General features: G+C 45.0%; 1 protein-coding gene across 5 annotated transcripts in view; it reads right to left on the bottom strand.

Annotated features, from left to right (window-relative positions):
* The window catches only part of armc3 (armadillo repeat containing 3), a 303392-nt gene that overhangs the window by 201714 nt on the left and 77243 nt on the right, over positions 1-24435 (bottom strand). For 4 of the 5 annotated variants that reach the window (XM_041184973.1, XM_041184975.1, XM_041184974.1 and 1 more), the window contains exons 7-8: positions 21997-22191; positions 8619-8802 (exon numbers count right to left, since the gene is read on the bottom strand). In XM_041184973.1, the coding sequence (XP_041040907.1) occupies positions 8619-8802; positions 21997-22191 (379 nt within the window). The remainder of the gene's footprint in view (positions 1-8618; positions 8803-21996; positions 22192-24435) is intronic. The other variant, XM_041184977.1, reaches the window with a different exon arrangement.

Raw genomic sequence — 24435 nt, forward strand, 5'->3', positions numbered from 1 at the left:
CTGCTCAGTAGAGACAACAGACATGCATGCTTCTGAACTGCTTTTTCATCCATATTGCTCACAGTTAAACCATCTGTCTTTATGCAGGACAAGATTTCCCATAAGAAAAAGGAGAGCCGAGGCCAGAGGAGAGATCCCGGAGTCGAGGGCACTCTCCGCTTCCGAGGAGCAGGCCGCAGAGCTGGCTAGAGAGAATAGGGATTGTTTCTGTGTGTAAAGCAAGATTAACCTCCACAACAAGCCAGTGAGGGTACATCCAGTATACACTGACCACATGTGGACAATGGCTGTGAGTGATCTATAATATAGGCGCCTGGCTAGTCAATCACTAGTTATCTCTTCTCTCTATTCGAGGTACCAGTAAGAAAAAGTGAAGGAGGTCCTCCTGCAAATGACTCAGCCCCAGCCCTTGCACCACCTCAAATGAGGAGGCAGACCAAACATCTGATGAAGAACCATCACTGCATTCACCTGCACCATCCACCAGCGCCGATACATGCACCTCAGTGGGACTTAGTTCTTAGAAAATTGATGAAAGTAAATTGGCAAGAAATATAAAAACAAACAGCAGGAGCTTCTACGGGTATATAAAAAGAGACTGGCTAAAGTGAGTGTGGGGCCCTTGGAGGATGCGATGAGAGAACTGATAATGGGGATAACAAATAATTTAAACAAATATTTTGCATCAGTCTTCATGGTGGAGGTCACTATAAACATCCCAAAGATACCAAATCAGCAAGGGGCTAATGGGAGGAAAGATCTTGTAACAGTCTCTATCATGAGGGACGAAGTATTTAACAAACTAATGGGACTAAAGACAGACAAGTCACCAGGACCTGATGGCCTGTATCCAAGGGTTTTAAAGGATGTGGCTGCAGAGATAGTGGAAGTATTGGTTGAAATATTCCAGAACTTACTGGATTCCAGGAGGGTCCCAGCAGATTGGAAAACTGCTAATGTGACCCCCCTGTTCAAGAAGGGAGGGAGACAAAAAGCAGGAAGCTATAGGCCAGTCAGCCTAATATCTGTCGTTGGGAAAATGCTAGAGTTCATTATTAAGGAAGAAATAGTAGGACATTTAGAAAAGCTTAACGGAATCAAACAGAGTCACCATGGTTTTGTGAAAGGGAAATCATGTTTGACAAATTTCCTAGAGTTCATTGAGGATATAACAAGTAGAGTTAATAAAGGGGAACCGGTAGATGTAGTGTAATTGGATTTCCAGAAGGCATTTGATAAGATGCCACATAAAAAGTTATTGCACAAAATAGAAGCTCACGCTATTGGGTGTAATGTATTAGCATGGATTGAGGATTGGTTAACACACAGAACACAGAGTCAAACAAACCTTGGAATCCCGAGCAAAGTGTAGCCCGCCAAGTGCACGCCTTATATATGTTGTGAAACACGTTGACATGTTTTCCCACCGACATGGGCGGACGATCCAACGGGGCAGGATGAGTCTGGCCTTATAATGATATGCTGATATATGAGGTTCCTGAAGTTCGATGGCAGGGAACACAGCCTACCATCGACAGGCAGAGCGGACGATCGCAAATTGGTTTCACGACATCGTGAAACCGATTTTTGGCCTTCTCGCCATATTGTCTGCTCGAACCACCCAGCACGCCCAATGCCAATGGGCACGGAAAATCCCTGCCATGGCCTCAGCCCCAGGACAGTCTCTTCCATGGACAGTTTTATGACTCTTGCCTCTGGACAGTCTTTCACTCTTGCATTCTGTTCCTTGTTCAGCCCCTAGTTCTGCTTCCCTCTCAGCCCTCCCCTCTTGTGTTCCCCCCTACCCAGTTCTGCCTCCATCTCAACCCTCCCCATCATGTTCCCCCCAGCACACACACACCCACCCACCCCCCCCCCCCCCCCCCCCCCCCCCCCCCCCCCCCCCCCCCCACCCCGCCCAAGTCATGCCTCCCTCTCACTCCTCCTGCTGGTCAGGCCTTCCGTGCCCAGCTTTGGCGCAGTTTGTGCTATAGGCACCCGATATTTTGCAGATATGTTCTTAAAGGAAGGCGAAAGCAGACTCTACAGACCTCCAAGTCATGGATAAACTGAAGCTCTCCAGGTGCAAGCCACTTATATACAGTTGTAAAACAGACCATTCTAATTATCACTTAATTACTTAATTTGGAGGGGGAATGCAATTCTGGCAAGTTGGCCTTTTAATGCGCATTCATGAGGTGCAAATGATTACAAATGTGGTTCCTGACATAGCTCAACAGGAAACTCAACCCACTTTTAACCCACCAGCAAAGTCAGGAGAACGAAATTCCCAACTAATTTTCTGCCAGCAGAAAACTAACTTTTTCAATCATGCCAAATTTAATGCCCTGCCCTCCATGATATTCACCACTGGCGGGAATGGAAAATTCCACCCCAGGTTGCAGCTGATGATGTCTGCAGTCAACCAGTAGGCATGCCATCGAGAAGTGGTGCTATCATCAGTTTGTATGGTGTGGAGTATGTTCTAGTAGGGACAACAGGATTTCAGATGAGTGCGTGGGATTTTTTTAAGGTCTTTTGTCAACTGGAGTGCTTCGTTAGCTGTCAGCCGGTGATGTCCTTTGAGGAGGATGTTTTTCCTGCAGACATCAGGAGTTTCAATATATGCTAGCACAGGAAGCCACTCAGCTATGTTTGTCTCAACATCCCAGAAATAATCTTCATGGATGCCCAGAGGTATATCTACCACGTTTGCATGGCGGCTCCTGAGTCAGATTGAGTAGTTGCTGGGTAGACCACGGTGAGTGAGGCAGTGTTTAGTGTGTTGGCTCTGCTTTCTCAGGTGGTAACCTCAGCATCAAACTATAACTGTTTCCCTAGCAATACGAATAAAAAAATCATCCTGACTTGGAACTTTATTGCTGTTGCTTCACTGTTTCTGGGTCTAAAACCTGGAACTCCCTTCCGACCAGTATTGTGGATGTGGCTACATCACATAGGCTGCAAAGGTTCAGATGGAAGCATTCCATAATCTTCTCAGAACAACTAGGGATGGTCAATAAACACACATCTCACCAGTGATGCTCGCATCCCATGAAACAAATAAATAAAAAAATTTTTGATTTTACGATTCCTTCAAAAAAAACTTGTCGCAATACTTAAATGATCATTGGCTTAATACATAAATTTACCATAGGTTAATAAGTAGACATCTAAATAAATGTAACATAAATTTGGGTTTGGTGAAAATTAGAAGATTCTTTCCAGTTTTGGCTTGGTTCGACAACAAGTTATATTTATATAGCACATTTAATGGAGTAAAATGTCCCAATACGCTTCACAGGTGCATTATAAGACAAAACATGACACTGTTCCACCTAAGGAAATATTAGGTAAGATGATCAAAAGCTTAGTCAAATAGGTAGGTCTTAAGGAGTGTCAGGAGTAAAGCAAGGTAGAGAGGAAGAGAGGGTAGAGAGGCTGTGAGAGATATCAGAGCTAGGGATGGGTGAGGCCATGAAGGGATTTGAGAACAAGAATGAGAATTTAATATCAGCCCTTACTTGACTAAGAGCCAAAGTAAGTCAATGGGACTTGGCGCAGGTTAAGATATGGGCAGCTGAGTTCTAGTACTCCTTTCATCTCTGTGCCTTCAGCAATACTGAGCATTCCATACATCAGAGAATTTCACTCTTTCCATGCATGTCAGAATGTTGCTCCTGCAGCCACTCGGAGTGGTGCTGCATTTGGTTCTTCAAGAGGGTCACTGACTTTTCAGTGATGTGACTAGGCATTTGCTCTGACAATGTTCAGGAACACTATGGAGACAGTCTGTTGAGCTCATGTACATGCTGCTCTGCACAAGTTGGAGGCCTGGGTACCACTTGCCACTCACCTTTCTAGATCTTGTGAGGTCAGTGAGGTGCTTGCAGCACTGGACCCATGTTGCGACCTCTCATCACCACCGCCACTTATAGCCATGCCCCTTTAGTCTTCTGGAGGGAGCATTGGTGGGGGGTGGGCAGTTTCTGGCCAGGAAGAAAATCTGCTGCCTCTCGGTTTGAGCCTCAGTGAGGACCGACCTCCAGGGAAACATCAGAAAATTGGGTGCTGCCCATTGGGCACTGAACCTGTCCCTCGGCCAAACAGTATATTTCCATTTGAAAATTGTGTCATATCAGTGACACTGATGAGACACAGGGTCGAGACCTAGAACTGAATCAGCAGCCATGTTCCCAACCCAGAGAGGAAAATCTGGCCCATTTAGTCTGCCTATGAACCTTGGTAAATTCTGGGCCCATCTATACAGCTTATTATGCCTTCTAATGTAACTTAGATATACAACTTTCTATTCCTTCATTCAAATCATTGAAATGATCCTAAGAGTATAGATCCCTGCAAAACAACACGTCATATCCTGTTAATCACAGAACTTTCCCTTTATTGTTGCTGTAAAGAGATACATGTTGCTGAAGCTTTTCATCATGCACTCATCAGGATAGATGGAAGAAAATTCCAGGAGAAAGGGGTGCTGATTGTTAGGCATATCAACTATGATTGACTGAGGTGTTGCCATGCAGAAAGAAATGAGGAATTATAGGCTCTCCATGCTTCCAGGTAATTCAATAAAGATGCAGGGCTTGAACATAATCCCTTTGTTTACAGGCAATGGGTCCTTGCTTATGAATGTATGTTGCTTCTAACAAGTGTAAATGAACCACATTTCGAGCTTGACTGATTATCTTAAATTGGTTGTTAGTGTAGCTATTTGCGCACTCAGCATTGTTTAGCAACTGCTGCCCAATCACAGAATCACATCTAACACTGGAAGTATTGTTTTGGCTTTTGCAAACTCAGGTTGGTTGAGTATAATCTGTACTCTGCCTATTATGAATCGGAGGAAGATGTTGTAATGTTTCGATCAACCAATCATTGGGAGGTGCAGCCTACGTACCTGGCATCATACCAACACTGAAATTCATACACAACGTTGCTCAATTGTGGGTGGGCAGAACATCTTTTTGGACTGATAGCAGCACTTGCGTAGCCACTCCATACTTGCAGTATGAAATGGCTTGCTTAGCCTGTTCAAATGTTTGAGATTTCCCTTTATTCCCTACTGTCTGTCTCCCACCTTCCAACTGATTTCCAACCCTTGTCACAAGGTTACCTCCTATTCCATTCTCTCTCAAATTTGCTAATAATCTATGTCTGATACGCTATTATCAAATGCCTTTGGAAAGTCCATGTAGATAACATCCTTAGACACTTCTGCATGCTAGTGATCTCCTCAAAACATTTAACTAGTCAGGCATGATCTACTCTTTACAGATCCATTTTTACTCTCTTTAATCAGTTCATGCTTATTTTCTTTAATCATTTCAAGTTCAAGTTTCAGTTCTCTTTAATAAAGTGTTCAGTCACTCTGTCCCTGATGATAGATTCCAGTAACTTCCCCATAACTTCTGTTAAATTGATCAGTCTGTGGTTACTTAACTTCTCCCTCCCTCCCTTCTCAAATAATGGATTTTCATTTGCAATAAGATCATCAATGGTAAGGACTTAATTCACAAGTGAGTACCGGAAGGGACAGTGATTGTTGATCCACTGCAGATTCCAAGGCTGGAATTTTCCAGTCCGGCGGTGGCAGGACCCACCGCAGGATATCTGGCAGGCCAGCCAAAAGTCCATTGACTTTTGGTGGGACTGGAAGATCCCGGCGGTAGGCAACACCGAAGAATTGCAGCCCTGGAGTGTGGTACAACATGGAGTAAATGGTTCAGGTGTGAGGTTGGCATGATTCACAATTTCTGATGAGGATATTTCACCTTGATGAGAATATATCACCCTTAAAAAGCTGCTATCCTTGGAGCTTGAGAGACTTTAGTCATGGATCGGGGCCAAAATAGCTGAATTGGGAAAAATTAAAGTGACATGAGCGAATAACAGGAAAGAGTCAAGTGATAAAGGCCCAAGACAAAGAGGGGAGATAGAAGTAATAGGTTCAGCTAAAATGTGAATGTTCACAGAGCATTTAGGGGAGGTGGTGGCATAGCGGTATTGTCACTGGACTGATAATCCAGAGAACCAGGGTAATGGTCTGGGGACCAGGGTGCAAATCCCACCACAGCAGATGGTGGAATTTGAATTCAATTAAAAAAAATCTGGAATTAAAAGTCTGAAGATGACTGTGAAACCATTGTTGATTGTTGTAAAAAAAAAAACATTTGGTTCACTAATGTCCTTTAGGGAAGGAAATATGTCGTCCTTACTTGATCTGGCCTTCATGTGACTCCAGACCCACAGCAATGGGGTTGACTCTCAAATGCCATCTGAACAAGGGCAATTAGGGATGGGTGATAAATGCTGTCCCTGCCAGCAACAGCTACATCCCATGAATGGATAATAAAAACAAAATGGTTACATCGGCATGGAAAAAATGAGGAGAGAACTGTCTTGGTTGTAAACTGGGGATATGGAGGAGACCGTGTTAGAAAGTGAAAGTTAAACTTTATGATCCTGTGGTGGAATGAAGTTGGCATAGATTAAGTGGAGTCCATGTGAAAGATCGACGAACCAGCGTCCAGGCTCAGGAGCAATTGTAAAAGACTTTTTTAAAAATGTTTTGATACAATTTTAAATTAAAATAATATACTTTGAAAATGTTTTCTTCTGCAGTAATATTCTCTTTTAATTATGTAGATCTCAGAAACAGCCGCTTAACAGTTGTTTTCTCTTAACACAGTCGTAAACAGGATTTCTATCTAACATCCCTATAGAGGAAGAGGCAGGTAAATCAGAACGATACCAGATGGTTAAAATTAGGACGACAGGTTGCATAAACTTGGCTAGTATTCCCTTGAATATAGAAGACTGAGAAATGATCCAATCAAGGAGCTTAAAAATGTTAAAAGGATTTGACAGGGTAGCTACGGAGAAACTATTTCTCTCGGTAGAAGAATCAAGAACAGACAGACAGTCCTAAATGTAAAGCTAGGCCATTGAGAAGCAAAATCAGGAAATACTTTTTAACACAAAAGGCAGCAGAAATCTGGAAATATGTTTCCCCAAAGGGTTTTGCTGCTGGGATAGTTCAAGCTTTCAAGACTGAAATAGATTATTTTCAGTAAGGGTATAAGGAGTATGGAGCTCAGGTTGGTAAATGGAAATGAGGGGCAGATCAACTATGATTAAATTGAATAGGTGAGCAGACTCAAGGGGCTAAGTGGCCCAGTCATTTTCCTCATGTTGCAATATCCCTGTTGGCACTCTACTGCCAACATTGCAGTTATTGGCTTTCTCTTTTTTCTTTCCCAAAGCAAGTGTATCTAAAGGAACTGTTACTTTGTGGATTAGCACGAGTGACTCTGCTTCCTGGTGCTATAATTTTAAAAGGGCTGCAGCATGCAAATATAACAGCATTTAAAATAAGATTTGAATATTGATTCTTCAACATCTCATTTGACATTATACGAAAGAAAATAAATGATACCATAAGCAAATTCTTAGCAAGAAATGAGACAGCAACAGAACTAGAAAGGAAGAAAAAAGGAAAATGGTGCTAAGAGCTGCTCCTGGTATTCAAAAATGGCCAACTACAACCTGAGCCACACGTGCCTTTTTTTACAGCTTCTATCAGTTTCTGCACTGTTTTGTTCTTTGTATGGAGGAGAAGCACTGAATTCATATCATACTTCAGTGAACTGTACATATTCTGATTTCTTGTGGTGCATGTTCAATTACAAGGCCAGTGTGTTGGGGGAAGGAATTAAATTGAATTATGTTAAATTTTTCAATGTTTTTGGAAATTCCATATCCAGTTCCAACCAGGCTGACTTTTACTATTGGTCATCCCTTCAAAGATATTTTCAAATTTTTAATTTTTTAAGGCTATTAATTCATCACTTTTCTGTCTAACTTTTCATTTGAGTTGCTTACCTTTAAGCCATATGTTGTAATGTGTGGTCTTTTCAAGTACATTATTAAACATGTGTGAAATTGACCAACTCACCAGTGACTTTGGTAAAATAAGTTTCTAATATACTGGCACAAGAAAGTGTCAAATTGCAAAAATAATGACGAAATTTGTTCTAATTCTCTTGTGCACTTACAATGCTTTTGGGTCATGTTTTGTGGTGTGACTACAAATCATGCAGTGCACAACTATAAAATCATGTTCTAGTTAGGAATATACACCAGCAGCATCTAAAAATCAAGTTGGAGGGAGGGGGCAGGAGTGTGGCATTGCCATTTTCGTTTTATTATTAGTTAGGGAGTGCTTCAGCCTTAGTCCATGATGCTCACAAGGCCATATTTGCAAAATATGGCAAGTAGACAATTAGCATTAAACTACAAAGAAGTTTAAAAAGTGAGCATACAACAGGCCATCCATCCAGAAGACCGCACTTTCTAAAAATCCCAGTGCAAATCTATCTGTCTTTGATACTACTTATTGATAATCATTTACTTTTCATACAAAAATATGCTGTGCTATATTACACATATCAGTGACAGCAGACAAAAAAATCAGCATTATTTATACCTAGAGTTCTAAGAATTATTTTTGATCAAATAATAACCTATAGAAATTTCCAATTGTTTCAATCTAGGCAATATTGTATCTTAAATGCATTTTGCAAAATTAAGTTCTGACATACTGTTACGAGCTGATCTGGTTATTGCGTTTGTTGCATGCTTCTGTGCCTCTGGAAGACTGGACGTTGCTACAAATAACAAAAACTTTTCCAGGGCTCCTGAGTCACGGATGATTGTAACATTCTGTGCCTCTTCCAGACAGTTTGCCAGTACGTGCAAAGTATCTGCATGAAGATCACTAAGTTCCTAGGAGAAAAAAATTAAATTCAATCACTTACAATTAAAATATGGTCTTGCAAAAATTGTTAAATATTCTTCATATCATCATAAAAAATATGAATCATAAATTGCAAAACTGTCTTCTACTTTGTAAAGTATTTTTCTCTGGAGTCTGAATAAACAATTAAATCAAGCAAATAAACTCCAGCAGGAACCTGCAACTGGAAGTGAATTGTAATTGCATAACATGATTTCATACCGTGTCCACTAGTGTCATGGAAATTGGCCAATGAGCTGGTAGACACAGCAAATTGAATAAGCATCCTATTTTAAATAGGCCAGTGAACTATAATCACATGCCTCACCTGAATTGTACACCCAATCACGTAATGAAAAAATCCAATTTTAGATAGACTGTCTAATTGGAGACTTAATGTATCCAGCCCTAAGGGCGGAAGCGTCCCAGATTTGACTAAATGCAGTAGCGGGCAGGAAAAAGGACGTTTTACCCTCTGGCCACAATGGAGGCTTTTGCACCACATCGTCACATTCCTGGTGCATCCCGCCTCATTAATAATTCATTCACAGGAAACACACCGGATCTCTGGCCAGCAGGCCGGATTTGCCCACCACACTGTGACTTCATTACTTTCTTGTTCCAGGTACCATATTTAAGGTGCACCAGAGCACATGCCTACTTCATGTCTTCAGACCAGAACTGCTCCAGGTGACAGAAAGCAAAGAAGACGGCAATCCCCAAATTTAATGATGCTTCTCTGGGATACCTGCTGGATGCAGTGGAAGGCCGCCGCGGTGTCCTCTACCCCTGTTCTGACTGCAGGACGTCCCAGAATCACCAATTTGGCCTGGAAGGCGGTGGCAGCAGTGGTCAGTGCCATCAGAGCACATAGGAGGACAGCCATCCAGTGCAGGAACAGGATGAATGCTCTCACCTGTTCCACAAGGCTAAGTCAACCATCTCATCACTCGCAACTCATACACTCAAAAACTCATTACACATCCACATGGATCTCACACCTCAAAGGACAACACCACTAACTCTCACACACACCCTCACATCTCCATCAGGCTCATATCCACGGAGCTCACGTTCTCATCTCATCTACGGCTCCACTCACCGAACATTCCACGCAATGCCTTGCATTCTGCTCACACTCTCTGCATGCAGGAGAAACTGGATCACAACAGCAGAGAGAGGTCCCAGACTGGGGGTGAAATGGCCCACATTAGGTCCCTCACTCACTTTGAGGAGTGTGCCATCGCGCTGACTGGTGAGGGCGTGGACTGTGCCTGCGGCGACAGGGAGGTCAGCAGTAAACACCCACATGAGGTTCCTACACCACATCATCCCTCCCTGAACGCAACTGTGAGTGCACTCTCTCCTGCTTTTGGCTTTGCTGCCTGGCACTAATTATCTCTACTTTGGTTCACAGGGAGCTCTGCCACATGACCGACACCCTCAGCCAGCCAGTCCCTCAGCTCTATCCATGTCCTCAAGTGATTCTGGAGGGACAAGTGTGTGTGTGGCAGAGCCTTTCAGAGCCTAGTGCAGGCACACTCTCACATATACAGAGCCTTCCTCCATCATTCATCTCACTATTCCAAGCATTTTCAATGCTGTCTTCTGGAGTTCTCTTCTGGTTATCCATCTGAGCTGACCGGCATGTCCGCCCAACCCTGAATGCAGTCCCATGCAACACCTGTGCCCGTCCAACACGGGGCTCTGCTCACTTTTGATTTGAGAAAAATAGTAGTCGCCACATTTCTGATCAGCTCCCCCATCCTTTCCCATCCCCCAGTCATCCTTGTCGTTCCTCCCATCACTATTAACCCTACTAACATCACCTTCCACCTCCCCACCATCACCAATCCGAACCCTTTTCTTTTCAGGATGTCCATGTGAACATGCACATTCCCTAACTTTCTGAGAATCCCACCCCCATCCACACTGACCTCCCCAACCTCTTCCTTCCCACCCCAGGGTCCATGTCTGCCTCCAAGCCCCCACCAGCCATCCTCGCTGTCCCTTCTACCGCTACCGTCTCACCTTTTCAACCCACCGGTTCACTCTGCCCCCTCTCATACTCACCATTCCCTTCTACCACGCCCATCCTTAGTTCGCTCCCCAAGAGGCAGTCATTGACTCCACAGACTCCACCCTTGCACATTCACCTGGACAACCCCACCCCTCACTCCCTCCTCCACAGTTACTCCTTCCTCCCCTCCGAACTCTTTCCCCCCTCCGGACTCCTTCCCTTACACCAACCTCCCACTTGCCACATTCTCCTTGTTATATCCTCCTCCCCCCATACTCCCTCCTCTCCTGGACTTCCTCCTCTCCCCTCCCAACCTCACCCTGCCAACACCTTTGTCCCCCCTCCCAACCTCACCTCTCTCTTACACCCTTGTTTCCCCCTCACCCCCACAACCTCAACCCCCGGTACACCTTCCTCTCCCACCTTCCCCGGTATACTTTCCTCTCCTACTCACAGCTGGAACTTCCCCTCCCCCTCCTCGCCAATCATCTGCAGCAGCCCATGGCCAAGACCGTGATGTTCCAAAGCAGGCCTGAGACATCAACAGAGACCTCCCAACTTCTGTGAGCTGCTTCAAGGAGGAGCCATGCCCATGAGAATCCACCCAGCATACAATGCATCTGTCCCTCCAGGGTACGGTAGCTGTAGGGTTCCAGCTTCTTCTGCTCCTTGGATGTCCGCATTCTGAACAAGGCCCTAATGGTAAGTCCTGATTTCTGCAGATCACACTTGTCCAGGTGTGTTCTGGGCCAGCGTATCTTCCCGCCGGTGAAACGGAAAATCTGGTGCGGGGGGCGATTCCGGTCGGGCCTTACTTTGCATCCTATTAGTGGGATGCATGTCAGTCTCTGATAGGATTGGTATTCCACCATGGCGGACACCATCTGATGATCCCACTGTGCTTTCATGTCAGTATGAAGCCAATTTTTGGCCTTCTTGTCATATTGTTTGCCTTGACACCCAACACCATTGGGACTGGAAAATTCTGGTCTAAGTGTCCAAAATCAAGTGCCTCTCTTAAAAGAGCAATACCACAAGAATTTCAAAGACACTATTATGTTGGCCCACTCAAACTACTGTGAAAATGTACCAAATTAAATCAAAATGGTATAACCAAAGGAAATTGAAACAAAAATGTTACATTTTTCCCACCAGTAACAGAAAATATTCAGAGAGCTAGTTGTTGCAGTAGGTTATATAAGGATAGGTTAGATAAGATGCAGGGCCAGGCAATTACAGCTTCACTGTAACACAAGGCAGTATCTAATATTAAGAAGGCGATACCAGTAAATTTTTCAGGAAGGTGTTAGCCCTCCCAAACTGATTTTTAACGCAAAAATCTAATTAAAATAACGGTAATATCAAAACAATAATGTCACGGGGGGAATAAAAACAAACCATCACATGGTAATTATTAGTTAAGAAATGAATTTACTGAAATACAGAGGAAAGTAAACTTATCCTAACAGACACATGGGCCAGGATTTTATGGCCCTGCCGCGGTGTCTCTCCTCCCGACAAACAATTCAAGCCATTTAAATCTCCATTCAGCCCAGTGGGACCGTAATATCCCGCCAGGCGGGAGGGGCCGTAAAATCCTGGCCTTGGTCCAAGTGGCAACAATACCACAAATTCAAGGGAGGGGTTAAGAACATAACAAAGAAGGGCTGAAGAAATAGGAGCAGGAGTAGGCCATTCAGCCCTTCGAATCTGCTCTGCCTTTCAGTAAGGTCATGGCTGATCTTCTACCTCACCTCCATCTTTCTGCCCTATCCCCGTAACCTTTGCATAATTTTTGCATCCAAAAATCTAGCAATCTCTGTCTTAAATAAACTCAACGAATAAGCATCCACAGTCATCCGGGGTAGAGAATTCCAAAAATTCACAACCCTTTGTGAAGAAGTTTCTCTTCATCCTCTATATTTCTCCTAAATGGCTAACCCGTTATTCTGAGGTTGTGATCCCTGGATTTCATGCCAGGGAAAATAGCATGCAAGCATCTATCATCTCAAGTGTCTAAAGAATTTTATGTTCCAATCTTCTAAATACGAGGGAATATAGATCTAGTCTACTCAATCATTCCTCAAAGGACAATCCCTTCTTTTAAAGAATCAGTCCAGTGAACCTTCACTACATCCCCTCTACAGCAATTAAATCCTTCCTTAGGTAAGGAGACCAAAATTATGCACAATACTCTGAGCTGGTCTCATCAAAGTCGGATATAATTGCAATAAGTCTTCTTTGCTCTTACATTCAATTCTCTTATTAAAAAAAACTAACATTTTATGTGAATGTTAACTTTCTGTGTAGAAGGATACCCAGGTCCTTTTGAAAATCAACATTTCCCAGTCATTCACCTTTTAAAAAGTATTCTGTTTTTCCATTTATAGTATCAAAACAGATAACTTCAGATGTCTCAAAGCTATATTACATTCTGTCTGCCACATCCTTGCTCAGTTAATATGGCTACATTGCTTTGCAGCCTCTCTGCATCCTCCTCGCAGTCTAATTTCCTACCTAGCTTTCTCTTTTTAACAAACTTAGGGCAGAATTTTCCCGTTGGTGTGCGAGGGTGAGCCCCGCATGTCTGCGCATAAAATGATACATGGTGACGTTGGGCAAGCATCCTGACATCACTGCGCTCCATCACGATATTTCATTGGGCGGGCATGCGATGATGTACAATGCGCGACCGCCATTAATTAACAGGCCACTTAAGGCCCTTGACTCACCAGTCGATGCCGATTTTTCAGCACCTGTGCAATCTTTGGGTCAGTGCACGGGCGCAACGGGCAGGCAAGTAGGACACATTTGTATAAACCTCATCCACGGGCAGGATAAGAGGGCTCACTGGAGTCACGAGTGTGCACTGTCAAGTATTTATTTTTCAAAGTTATCGAAACTTACCTGTGTGATCTGCAGTACTTCAAAACGCATTCCAGCTCCTTTGCTTGAACTCTTAAACTTCAGCTCAGCACTCTGTAGTGAGGAATCTTTTCTGGGCCTGCAGGTTTCAGGAAGCATTCCCTTAGCCTGGGAATGGGAGCTGAACTGTCCACTGGAAGCAGCTCCCCTGAGGAGGAAGGGAGGGCTGGAAGGGGAAGGAGGCCAGAGGTGCACATTCAGCTTCCAGGGGAGCCACCTTTAGGACAGGTGCAGGCACAAGGGGTGCAGGGCCAAGAGGTGGATAAAGGTGGAAGGGGCCGCAAAAGACCCCACTATCTTGCTGCCAGGGTATGCAGGCGGCGAAGCAGCTACCTCAATATGTCGGAGGTGCAGTGCCGAAGGAGGCTCCGTCTCTCAAGGGAGACAGTCAACTATATCTGTCAGATGATTGGACTTGAGATCTCTGCTAACTGTGTGGGTGGACACCCCATGCCAGTGGCTCTGAAGGTCACAACTTCTATGCCTCTGGCTCCTTCCAGGACTCGGTAGGTGATCTTCGCAGTGTCTCCCAATCAGCTGTCCACACTTGTGTCAAGCAGGTTACAGACGCTCTGTTCAGCCGTGCATTGACCTTCATCCACTTCCGTTGGGTCCAGGCCAACCAGACACAACAAGCCAGAGGCTCCGCGGCCATTGCTGGCTTCCCCTGCGCCCAGGGTGCAATAGACTGTACACGTGTGGCCAGATAGGCACCAGGTGAGCCCGGTGCCTTCATTAACAGGAAGGATTTCCACTCCATGAACGTGCAGATGGTGTGTGACCACAGGATACTGATTCTGCAAGTCTGTGTAAGGTACCCAGGCAGCTCCCACGGCACCTACATCCTCAGACACTCCAAGGTGCCAGGGCTCTTCAGTGCTACAGCCTGGCTGCTGGGTGACAAGGGCTATCCCCTCAGAAAGTGGCTCGTGACTCCTCTCCACCATCCAAGAACAGAAGCTGAGCAGCGGTACAATAGGAGCTACGCCTCCAGAAGGGCTGTGGTGGAGAGAACCATCGGTCTTCTCAAGTTGCGCTTCCGATGCCTGGACCGCTCGGGGGCGCACTCCAGTACCCCCCAGATCGTGTGTCGGTGACAGTGGTAGCATGTTTTCCACAATCTTGCACTGGAAAGGGAAGACGCAGTGGACGATGAAGATGTCGACGCAGTGGCTGCAGCTGCACACGATGAGTCCAGCAGTGAGTCCGAGGATGAGCATGCACAGGGAAATGCTGAGGGGGTTGATGCTGACCCGGGCATACTGCAGGGAGGTAGGGACACCCAGGAGGCGTTAATCCAATGAACCTTCAGCTAGCACACCACAGATGGACTTCCAAGACAAGCATGGGCTCCATACTCGACGCCTAAGTGCAAAATCTACCAGGTAGGGAACAATAACTAAGGGTCTTGTTAATAAAGCTGAATGTCCAACAAAGCACCCATCACATTTCTGGAAACCATTCACATGCAGAAGAAAAGAGGCACCCTCAGCCATGGTCACATGTCTGAATTTAATATGTCAAGCAAACAAAATTATGCAAAAAAGACAATAGTGTTACAAATCAGAATAAATCGTAAGGACCTCATCTTGGGCCAACACAAAAGCACCAGTGAAAAATCTGTGGTGTCCCTAAGGTGCCTTATGTTTTCGTTTCCAGGTGCTGCGTCTTCGTGCTACCCCATCACTCAGGGTGGCATCTGAGACAGCCTGCTGACACTGCTGTCCTGTTGGCCTCGATGACCTTGGCAGTCGTCCTCTGGCACGTGGAGCCTGTGCTGACCCCGCCTGGGAGGGAGATGCCGGTTCCAGAGCTGGTATCTCCCCAGTCATCGCAGCCTCTCCGGATGCTACGGTCACTGGGAGAGGGGCAGAGGAGCTGCCGCCCTCATCCGGAGCGCCCTGAGAGGTACCTGCAGAGACAACAGGCAGCTGCTGCGCTGATGTGAGGTTGCTTCGGACCTCCCTGATCACCATAGATGGATAGGCACCGAGCTGGGAAACTTGATGCTCAAACCATCTCCCACACTGGCACTGACCAGCTGAGGTCAATGCCAATGTGAGGGCTTGCTGGTCAGAGCACATCCCCAGGATGCCATGACAGGGCTTCTGGAGGAGCCACTCCACGAGATTCGCCACTATCTCCTTGGAGGCGCATGGCACTCAGACATGTGGCTCATTGCTTAGGCGATCATCCACGTAGACTCCTCCACCACAGAGACCAAGCCAAGCATAGCCTCATGTATCTCCCCCAGATGCTCCTGCACACCCAGCCGCATTTCCTGCCCCTGTTGCGTTGCGGACAATTCCTGGGGCACATCATCAGGCACCAACTCATCATGTGCCTGGTCCCCTGAAGTCCTCCTGCTGGTGCCATGGACACTCTGTCTCTGCCAGCTCCTCCAGCAACTGTGAAGTGCCCTCACTGCTGTGCCCTGGGACACTAGCCGATGTTCGAATTCCCACTGAGGTGCTAGTATCTGCGCTGGTGCCTGCCTCGCAGAGATAGTGTGACGCTGGTGAGGCTTCAGGCCCCTCAGGTGTGAGAGAGGCCTCTGTTGCTCCTCCTCCTGGCCCTGCTCTGATGATGCTGAAAGGAAGAACGAGGACAGTGGATCAGTTAATGTGGAGACAATGACAAAGTGCATCCCTGTCCCCCGGATCATTATGCGCTCATCTTTCCATAAGCAATGGTCAAGCCATGTTGTGAAATTAAATCAATTAATATTCAGCACTGCTATGACTGTTGGGAGAACAATGCTGACCTCACTGTTGGGCATAAATACCTGGTCATGGCACCCCAGCCTCACTGACACCAGTGGACCTGGGTGCATGGCACCTCTCCAAATCCAGGGCCTCATGCTCGAACCGGCTAAGAATGGTGATGTGCGCCTGGCAGCCACCAGTCCTCACACACTCTGCTGCATTACGAGCATTCTTCTCCCGAAAATGAAACGAGCATTGACTAGTGCAAATTGCACATGGACTCGTTTTGCACACGGCCCACCCCAACCAGAGTGGACATATCAGGGCACCAATGCCTCCTCACCCCACTGTTGCCGAACACCCACACTAAGATGCTAGGCCTGTTCCCCACCCATCCCTTGGACACGTGCTGCCTACATCACATTAGGCACCACACAGTATATCCTTCCATAGCAAGGAGGCGCAAGCACGTGGAGCGCAGAGCACAGCAGATGGTTCATTGCCATGCCACCTTGAAGCTCCCCTCCAAACATGTCATCACCCTGGCTTGGACATGTCCTGTATTTCAAGCACGGTGCCTAGGTGCAGCTCCTCCAGGTTGCCCCCAAACCAGTCATGTGGGACTAAGTGTAACACATGCTGCGGGGGCAAAACACATCTCTTCAATACCCTCTCAGGCTGACCTTAGCATGGGCAACATCTGCTGGCCCACCCAGCAAAGGACACATACCGCTAACGATTCAATACAGTCCTACACTCAGGCTTGCAAGGGGCAGCAGGGGGATAAGCCGACCTGCTGGGTTAAATGACCAGTGCCAACCTGCTACTCACTCTGCCAGAGTGCAACAAGTCATTGAAGCGCTTGCAACACTGGATCCAGGTGTGCTGCACCATGTCGCGGGAGCTCACCACATCCTCCTAGGCATGTTTTGTCATGTGGGGGAGCCTCCTCCTCCCATCCTGGGGAACCAGCAGCTCCCACCATGCTGCCACCTCCTCAAGGAGGGCAGCATGGCAGTCATCCGAAAAACAATGGGCACACTGCCCCCCCCCCCCCCACCCCACCGCCCTACTCTCTGGCCTGGCCTGCCCTGAAGGGCCATCCTCCAGCCTGGCCTGCCCTAAAAGGCTACCCTCCAGCCTGGTCTGCCCCGATGGCCTACCCTCCAAACTGCATGAACTTCATTGCCCTTCTGCGCAGCCCTTCGCTCAGCCATTGCGAGTAGCCTTTCTGAGGCTGCCAGGGCCTTCCTTTATATTGACTGCAAGGTTGCCATAGGACCTTAATTGGCCCACCCACGTAAAATGGCGGTACAGACCCGATCACGAGCAGCGATCAGGTCTGCGCCCGCCCGCTCCTGCTCCGCACCCCCGCCAACCAGAAAATTCAGCCCTTAGGTACATTATACACAGTCCATTCATCTAAGTCATTGATATGGATTGTAAATAGCTGAGGCCCAAGCACTGATCCTTGGGTATCCTACTAGTTACAGCCTACAAAGCCAAAAATGACCCATTCATTCTTACTCTCTGTTTTCTGCCCGTTAATCAATCCTCAACCTATGCTAATATATTACTCCCAAGCCCATGGGTCATAATTTTGTCCAATAACCTCTAGTGTTGTACCTTACTGAATGTTTTCTGACAATTCAAATGCACTACATCCACTGGTTCCCCTTCACTTACTCTGATACTGACAATTCCAAAAAACTTCAACAGATTTATCAAACATGATTGCCATTTCATAGATCCATATTACCCTGTCATGACATTCTTAACAATAGATTTTAGCATTTTTCTGACTAATGATGTCAGACTAACTGGCCTATAGTTCTATGTTTTCTCCCTCCCTCCTTTCTTCAGTAGTGGGGTTGAGTTTGCTACCTTGCAATCTGTAGGATGCTTCTAAAAATTTAGGGAATTCTGGAAGATCAAAATCAATGCAACCACTAATTCTGTAGCCACCTCTTTTGAATTCCTAGTGTGTAAGCTATCGGGTTTAGGGGATTTGGTGGCTTTTAGCCCCATTAACTCCTCCAGTTCTATATCTTTACTAATGTTAATTTCTTTAGGTCACCTATTCTCACTGGATTTTGGTGCCCCACAATTTTTGGACAGTTTTTTATGTCTCCTACCATAAGGGCTGATAAAAAGTATTTGTTTCATGTCTCTGCCGTCTCCTTATTCCCTATTATAATGACCCAGATTTTCTTTTGCTAATCTCTTCCTTTTTATATACCTATAGAAGTTCTTACAAACTTTTTCTGTCTCTTACTAGTTTGCTTTCATATTCTATATTCTATTAACTTACTGGTTATCCTTTGTGGAATTCTAAAATCCTCTGAATCCAGGATCTGACTACGCTTTAGGACAACATTCTAAGCTTTTTCCTTTAATCTAATACTATTTTTAACCTATCCTGTTAGTCGCATTGAACAGCTGTTTCCGTGGAGTTTTTATTCCTCAAACCTCCCAAACTGATTTTCTCATAAAATTAAATAAAATATCAAACTAAACCAAAATGATGAGGTTACAGCATATACAGGACAAAAATTGTGTGTGCTTACCAGTCATGCAAGCTATCCCACAGTAGACTGTTAATTAAAGTGAATGTTGGTCCTGTGGAGGCCAAGACTGGGGAGTTAATAGTGGGGAATGCAGAAATGGCAGTGACGCTTAATCAATATTTTGCCTCAGTTTTCACATTGGAGGACACTAGTACCACCCCAATAGTAACAGGTAGTGCAGAGAAAATAGAGGAGGAACTTAGAACCATCACTAGAGAAAAAGTACTGAGCAAACTATTGGGCTTAAAGGGTGATAAGTCCCCAGGACCTGATGGCCTACATCCCAGGGTCCTAAAGGAAGTGGTAGCGGAGATAGTGGATGCATTGGCTATAATATTCCAAAATTCCCTGGATTCTGGAAAGGTTCCAATGGATTGGAAAAATGCTAATATAACAACCTTGTTCAAAAAAGGGGTGGGAAGGCAGCAAGTAGGAAACTATAGACCAGTTAGTTTAACGTCTGTTGTTAGGAAATTGTTGGAATCCATTATTAAGGAAGTAGTAATGGGGCATTTGGAAAGTCAAAATGCAATCAATCAGAGTCAGCATGTTTTTACGAAGAGTAAATCGTGTTTGAGTAATTTGCTAGAGTTCTTTGAAGATGTGACAAGCAAAGTGGATAATGGGGATCCTGTAGATGTAGTATATCTGGACTTCCAGAAGGCCTTTGATAAAGTGCCGCACAAAAGATTAATACACAAGATAAGATCACACGGAGTTAGGGGTAATATATTAGCTTGGATAGAGGATTGGCTAACTAACAGAAAGCAGAGGGTCGGGATAAATGGGTCTTTTTCTGGATGGCAAGCTGTAACTAGTGGAGTGCCACAGGGTTTGGTCCTTGGGCCCCAACTATTTACAATCCATATTAATGACTTGGATTCAGGGATAGAAGGTACTATAGCTAAATTTGCAGATGACACCAAAATAGGTGGGAAAGTAAGTTGCAAAGAAGAAATAAGAAATTTACAAATGGATATGGACAGGTTAGGTGAACGGGCCAAAATTTGGCATGGATAAGTGTGAGGTTATGCATTTTGGTCAGAAGAATAAAAAGGCTTCTTATTATTTAAATGGAGAGAAACTTCAGAATGCTTCAGTGCAGAGGAATCTGGGTGTCCTCATGCATGAATCGCTGAAAGCTAGTATGCAGGTACAGCAGGTAATAAGGAAGGAAATGGAATTTTGGCATTTATTGCCAAAGGAATAGAGTATAAAAATAGGGAAGTGTTGTTGCAACTGTACAAGGCATTGGTGAGACCGCACCTGGAGTACTGTGCACAGTTTTGGTCCCCATACTTGAGGAAGGATGTAGTTGCACTGGAGGCGGTTCAGAGGAGGTTCACTAGATTGATTCCAGAGATGCAGGGCTTGTCTTGAGGACAGATTGAGCAGTTTAGGCCTATACTCACTAGAGTTTAGAAGGATGAGAGGAGATCTAATTGAGGTATATAAGATGCTAAAGGGGATAGACAAAGTATATGTGGAGTGGGTGTTTCCCCTTCTGGGGCATTCTAGAACAAGAGGCCATAGTTTTAGGCTAAGGGGTAGTAGATTTAAATCAGAGATGAGGAGGAATTACTTTTTTCAAAGGGTCATGAATCTGTGGAATTCACTACCTCAGAGTGCAGTGGATGCTGGGACACTGAATAAATTTAAGGAGGAGATAGACAGATTTTTAATTAGTAATGGGTTGAAAGGTTATGGGGAAAGGGCAAGAAATTGGAGTTGAGGCCAAAATAAGATCAGCCATGATTGTAATGAATGGCGAGGCAGGCTCGAGGGGCTGAATTGCCTACTCCTGCTCCTAGTTCTTATGTTATGTTCTTCTTCTGAAGACAGGCTTGCCAAAAGGTACAGGTACGCAAGCTCACCCCTACATGGAAGCGATCAAGTCATTTCCCTTAAAGAGATGACAACATTCGCATTTCTGGGATTAAGTTGGCCAATCAAACTGACCTTGTTAAAACTAAAATAATTAACAAAAAGTAGTCAGATCAATGAAAATTATAACAAAACTTTGTACTCCAGAGGTTTGCTCAATTTACCGTTTGAAACAGAGCAACTTTAAAGAACTTTGTTTTTTTACAGATTAAATGGATTGGTCTGTATTAATGCAATCTATACTATGGGGTTGAAAAGGCAAGTTCTTTTTGTTCCACGCTTTCTTGTGCTCGACGATTTTATGTCTGCCTCTTTATTGATATGAATTCACAAGCAGAATCATACATTTCAATTTGACATCAGTATTGACGCAGTAAAAATATGTTGGTGGCTCATAGGAGTGACCCTTTGATCTGCTAGATGTTTCTCTCAACAGCAAGAAATGACAGCGTGGTGATTTGATGTATTTGCACTAGGGTTTGTTCCCCCATGTGTGGTCAAATGGGTCTGCATTAGTGACAACAGGTACAAATATAAATAAATTCTAAAATGGTCTTTTGCTTTTCTTTTCTTTCTCTCATCTGTGCAACTACTGATAATAGATATATAACAAAACTTCAAGATTTGATCACATTCTGTTCTAAGAAGGGGAAGCTAAGCTGGTGTGCTATTACACTTCAAGTGAATCTGGGATTGCTGATGAATTTCTAATATGGTGTCTAGCTGCACTCCTATTTACCACAATGGCAAGTGGATCAACATTATTATACTGGTTTGTTTGAGTGGGAGGAGAGGAACATTAAACATTTTGGAAAATAATTTTGAGTCAACAGTAATTGTTTATATAGGACATATGGAATCAATAATTTATTTTGATGCCACATGACAAAATGAACTGATTTCAAATTATATTTAATATTGTATGTTGGTCATGATGGTAATACCTACCATATGATATCGCAGTTGCTCAAGAAAGAACGAAGACTACTTTCATTACTGCATGATACTGTTAACAGTTGGATCAAACACTGCAATTTTATGAAACAAATAATTTACAAAAAATTATTGCATTGATTTTATTACCGGTGCATCAAGAACCTGCAGAAGGCTTTCATGGCCGTCATTCTGACATAGTGCCTTTCTGCTCTCTGCATCACTGGAAATGGTTATTAGAGCTTGCAGTGCCAAGTGTTGGATGACAGGATATTCAGAGCTCAGTAGGTTCAGCACAGGAAAAATTCCATTCATTTCATTAAGTGCAACACGACACACATAGTCCTAGAAAAAGTATTCAAGAGGAAAATAATCTTCATAATTTTAATTCGCTGTTGAACAAAAGTTTTTTAAAAACTACAAATTTAATTCTGTGAAACCTAATCACACCTATACTTTGTAACTGTACTTACTGTGTGTTTGAATTTAAAACTGCACACTTGTCATATATTATTGGTACCTTTAGTTCAATTTCATGGACAATGAAAGTAAGGAGGTTAAATTTGCTAATCCCCAAAAATTGGCTTGTGGATTGCAGTACACAGTTAGGCTTCATTGCAGGTAGCAAATTAAATTCATACTGCCTGCTATTTTAAACAATTGCTGTGAGCAGCCAACCCTTCCCTCTGTTCATTTCCTGCATGCATCATAAGGGGCCCAATAATGCAAGCGGCTAGTGCAATTTTTTTATTACTTCATGGGATATGGGCGTCATTGGAAAGGCCAGCATTGTTGCCATTCCTCATTGCCCTTGAACTAAGTGTCTTGCTAGGCTATTTCAGAGGGCAGTTAAGAGTCAGTGACATTCCTGTGGGTCTGGAGTCATATGTAAGCCAAACCAGGTAAGGAAAGCAGATTACTTTCCCTTAAGGACATTAACAAACCAGGTGGGTTTTTATAACAATTAACTATAGTTTCATGATACCATCAGAGTCTAGCTTTCAATTTAACTTAAAATTTTCTCAGTTGCCATGATGGGATTTAAACCCATGTCTCCAGAGGATTAGCCTGGACCTCTAGATTTACCTTCTCTTGATCTTTTCATTGAGAACTGTCGGCGCGACATTAGTCGTCTCAATTTCTCTGCTCCTCTCGCTCATTCTAACCTGTCTCTCTCTGAACTTACTGCACTCCATTCTCTCAGGTCCAACCCTGACATTGTCATCAAACCCGCTGACAAGGGTGGTGCTGTTGTTGTCTGGCGCACTGACCTCTACCTCACAGAGGCTGAGCGTCAACTCGCAGACACTTCCTCCTACCTCTCCCTGGACCATGACCCCACCACTGAACATCAAGCCATTGTTTCCAGGACTGTCACTGACCTCATCTCCTCTGGGGATCTTCCTCCCACAGCTTCCAACCTGATAGTTGCCCAACCTCGGACGGCCCACTTCTAACTCCTACCCAAAATCCACAAACAGAACTGCCCCGGTAGACCGATCGTCTCAGCTTGCTCCTGCCCCACAGAACTCATTTCTCATTATCTTGACTCCCTTCTCTCTCCCCTTGTCCAGTCCCTTCCCACCTACATCCATGATTCCTCTAACACCTTACGTCACATCAACAATTTCCAGTTCCCTGGCCCCAACCGCTTCCTCTTCACCATGGACGTCCAATCCCTCTACACCTTCAACCCCCACCAGGATGGTCTGAGGGCCCTTAGCTTCTTCCTTGAACAGAGGCCCGAACAATCCCCATCCACCACTACTCTCCTTTGTCTGGCTGCACTTGTTCTCACGCTGAACAATTTCTCCTTCAACTCCTCTCACTTCCTCCAAATAAAAGGTGTGGCTATGGGTACCCGCATGGGCCCCAGCTATGCCTGTCTCTTTATGGGGTATATGGAACATTCCTTGTTCCAGTCCTACTCTGGCCCCCTCCCACAACTCTTTCTCCGGTACATCGATGATTACTTCGGTGCTGCTTCATGCTCTCGTTGGGACTTGGAAAAATTTATTAATTTTGCTTCCAATCTCCACCCCTCCATCATTTTCACATGGTCCATCTCTGACACTTCCCTTCCCTTCCTTGACCTCTCTGTCTCAATCTCTGGTGATAGACTGTCCACCAATATCCATTACAAACCCACCGACTCCCACAGCTACCGCGACTACAGCTCCTCACACCCCGCTTCCTGTAAGGACTCCATCCCATTCTCTCAGTTCCTTCGCCTCCGTCGCATCTGTTCCGATGATGCTACATTCAAAAACAGTTCCTCTGACATGTCCTCCTTCTTCCTTAACCGAGGTTTTCCACCCACGGTCGTTGACAGGGCCCTCAACCGTGTCTGGCCCACCTCCCGCGCATCCGCCCTCACGCCTTCTCCTCCCTCCCAGAAACATGATAGGGTCCCCCTTGTCCTCACTTATCACCCCACCAGCCTCCGCATTCAAAGGATCATCCTCCGCCATTTCCGCCAACTCCAGCATGATGCCACCACCAAACACATCTTCCCTTCACCCCCCCTATCAGCATTCCGTAGGGATCGCTCCCTCCGGGACACCCTGGTCCACTCCTCCATCACCCCCT

This window comes from Carcharodon carcharias, chromosome 3, assembly GCF_017639515.1.
Source record: "Carcharodon carcharias isolate sCarCar2 chromosome 3, sCarCar2.pri, whole genome shotgun sequence".
Classification (NCBI taxonomy): domain Eukaryota; kingdom Metazoa; phylum Chordata; class Chondrichthyes; order Lamniformes; family Lamnidae; genus Carcharodon; species Carcharodon carcharias.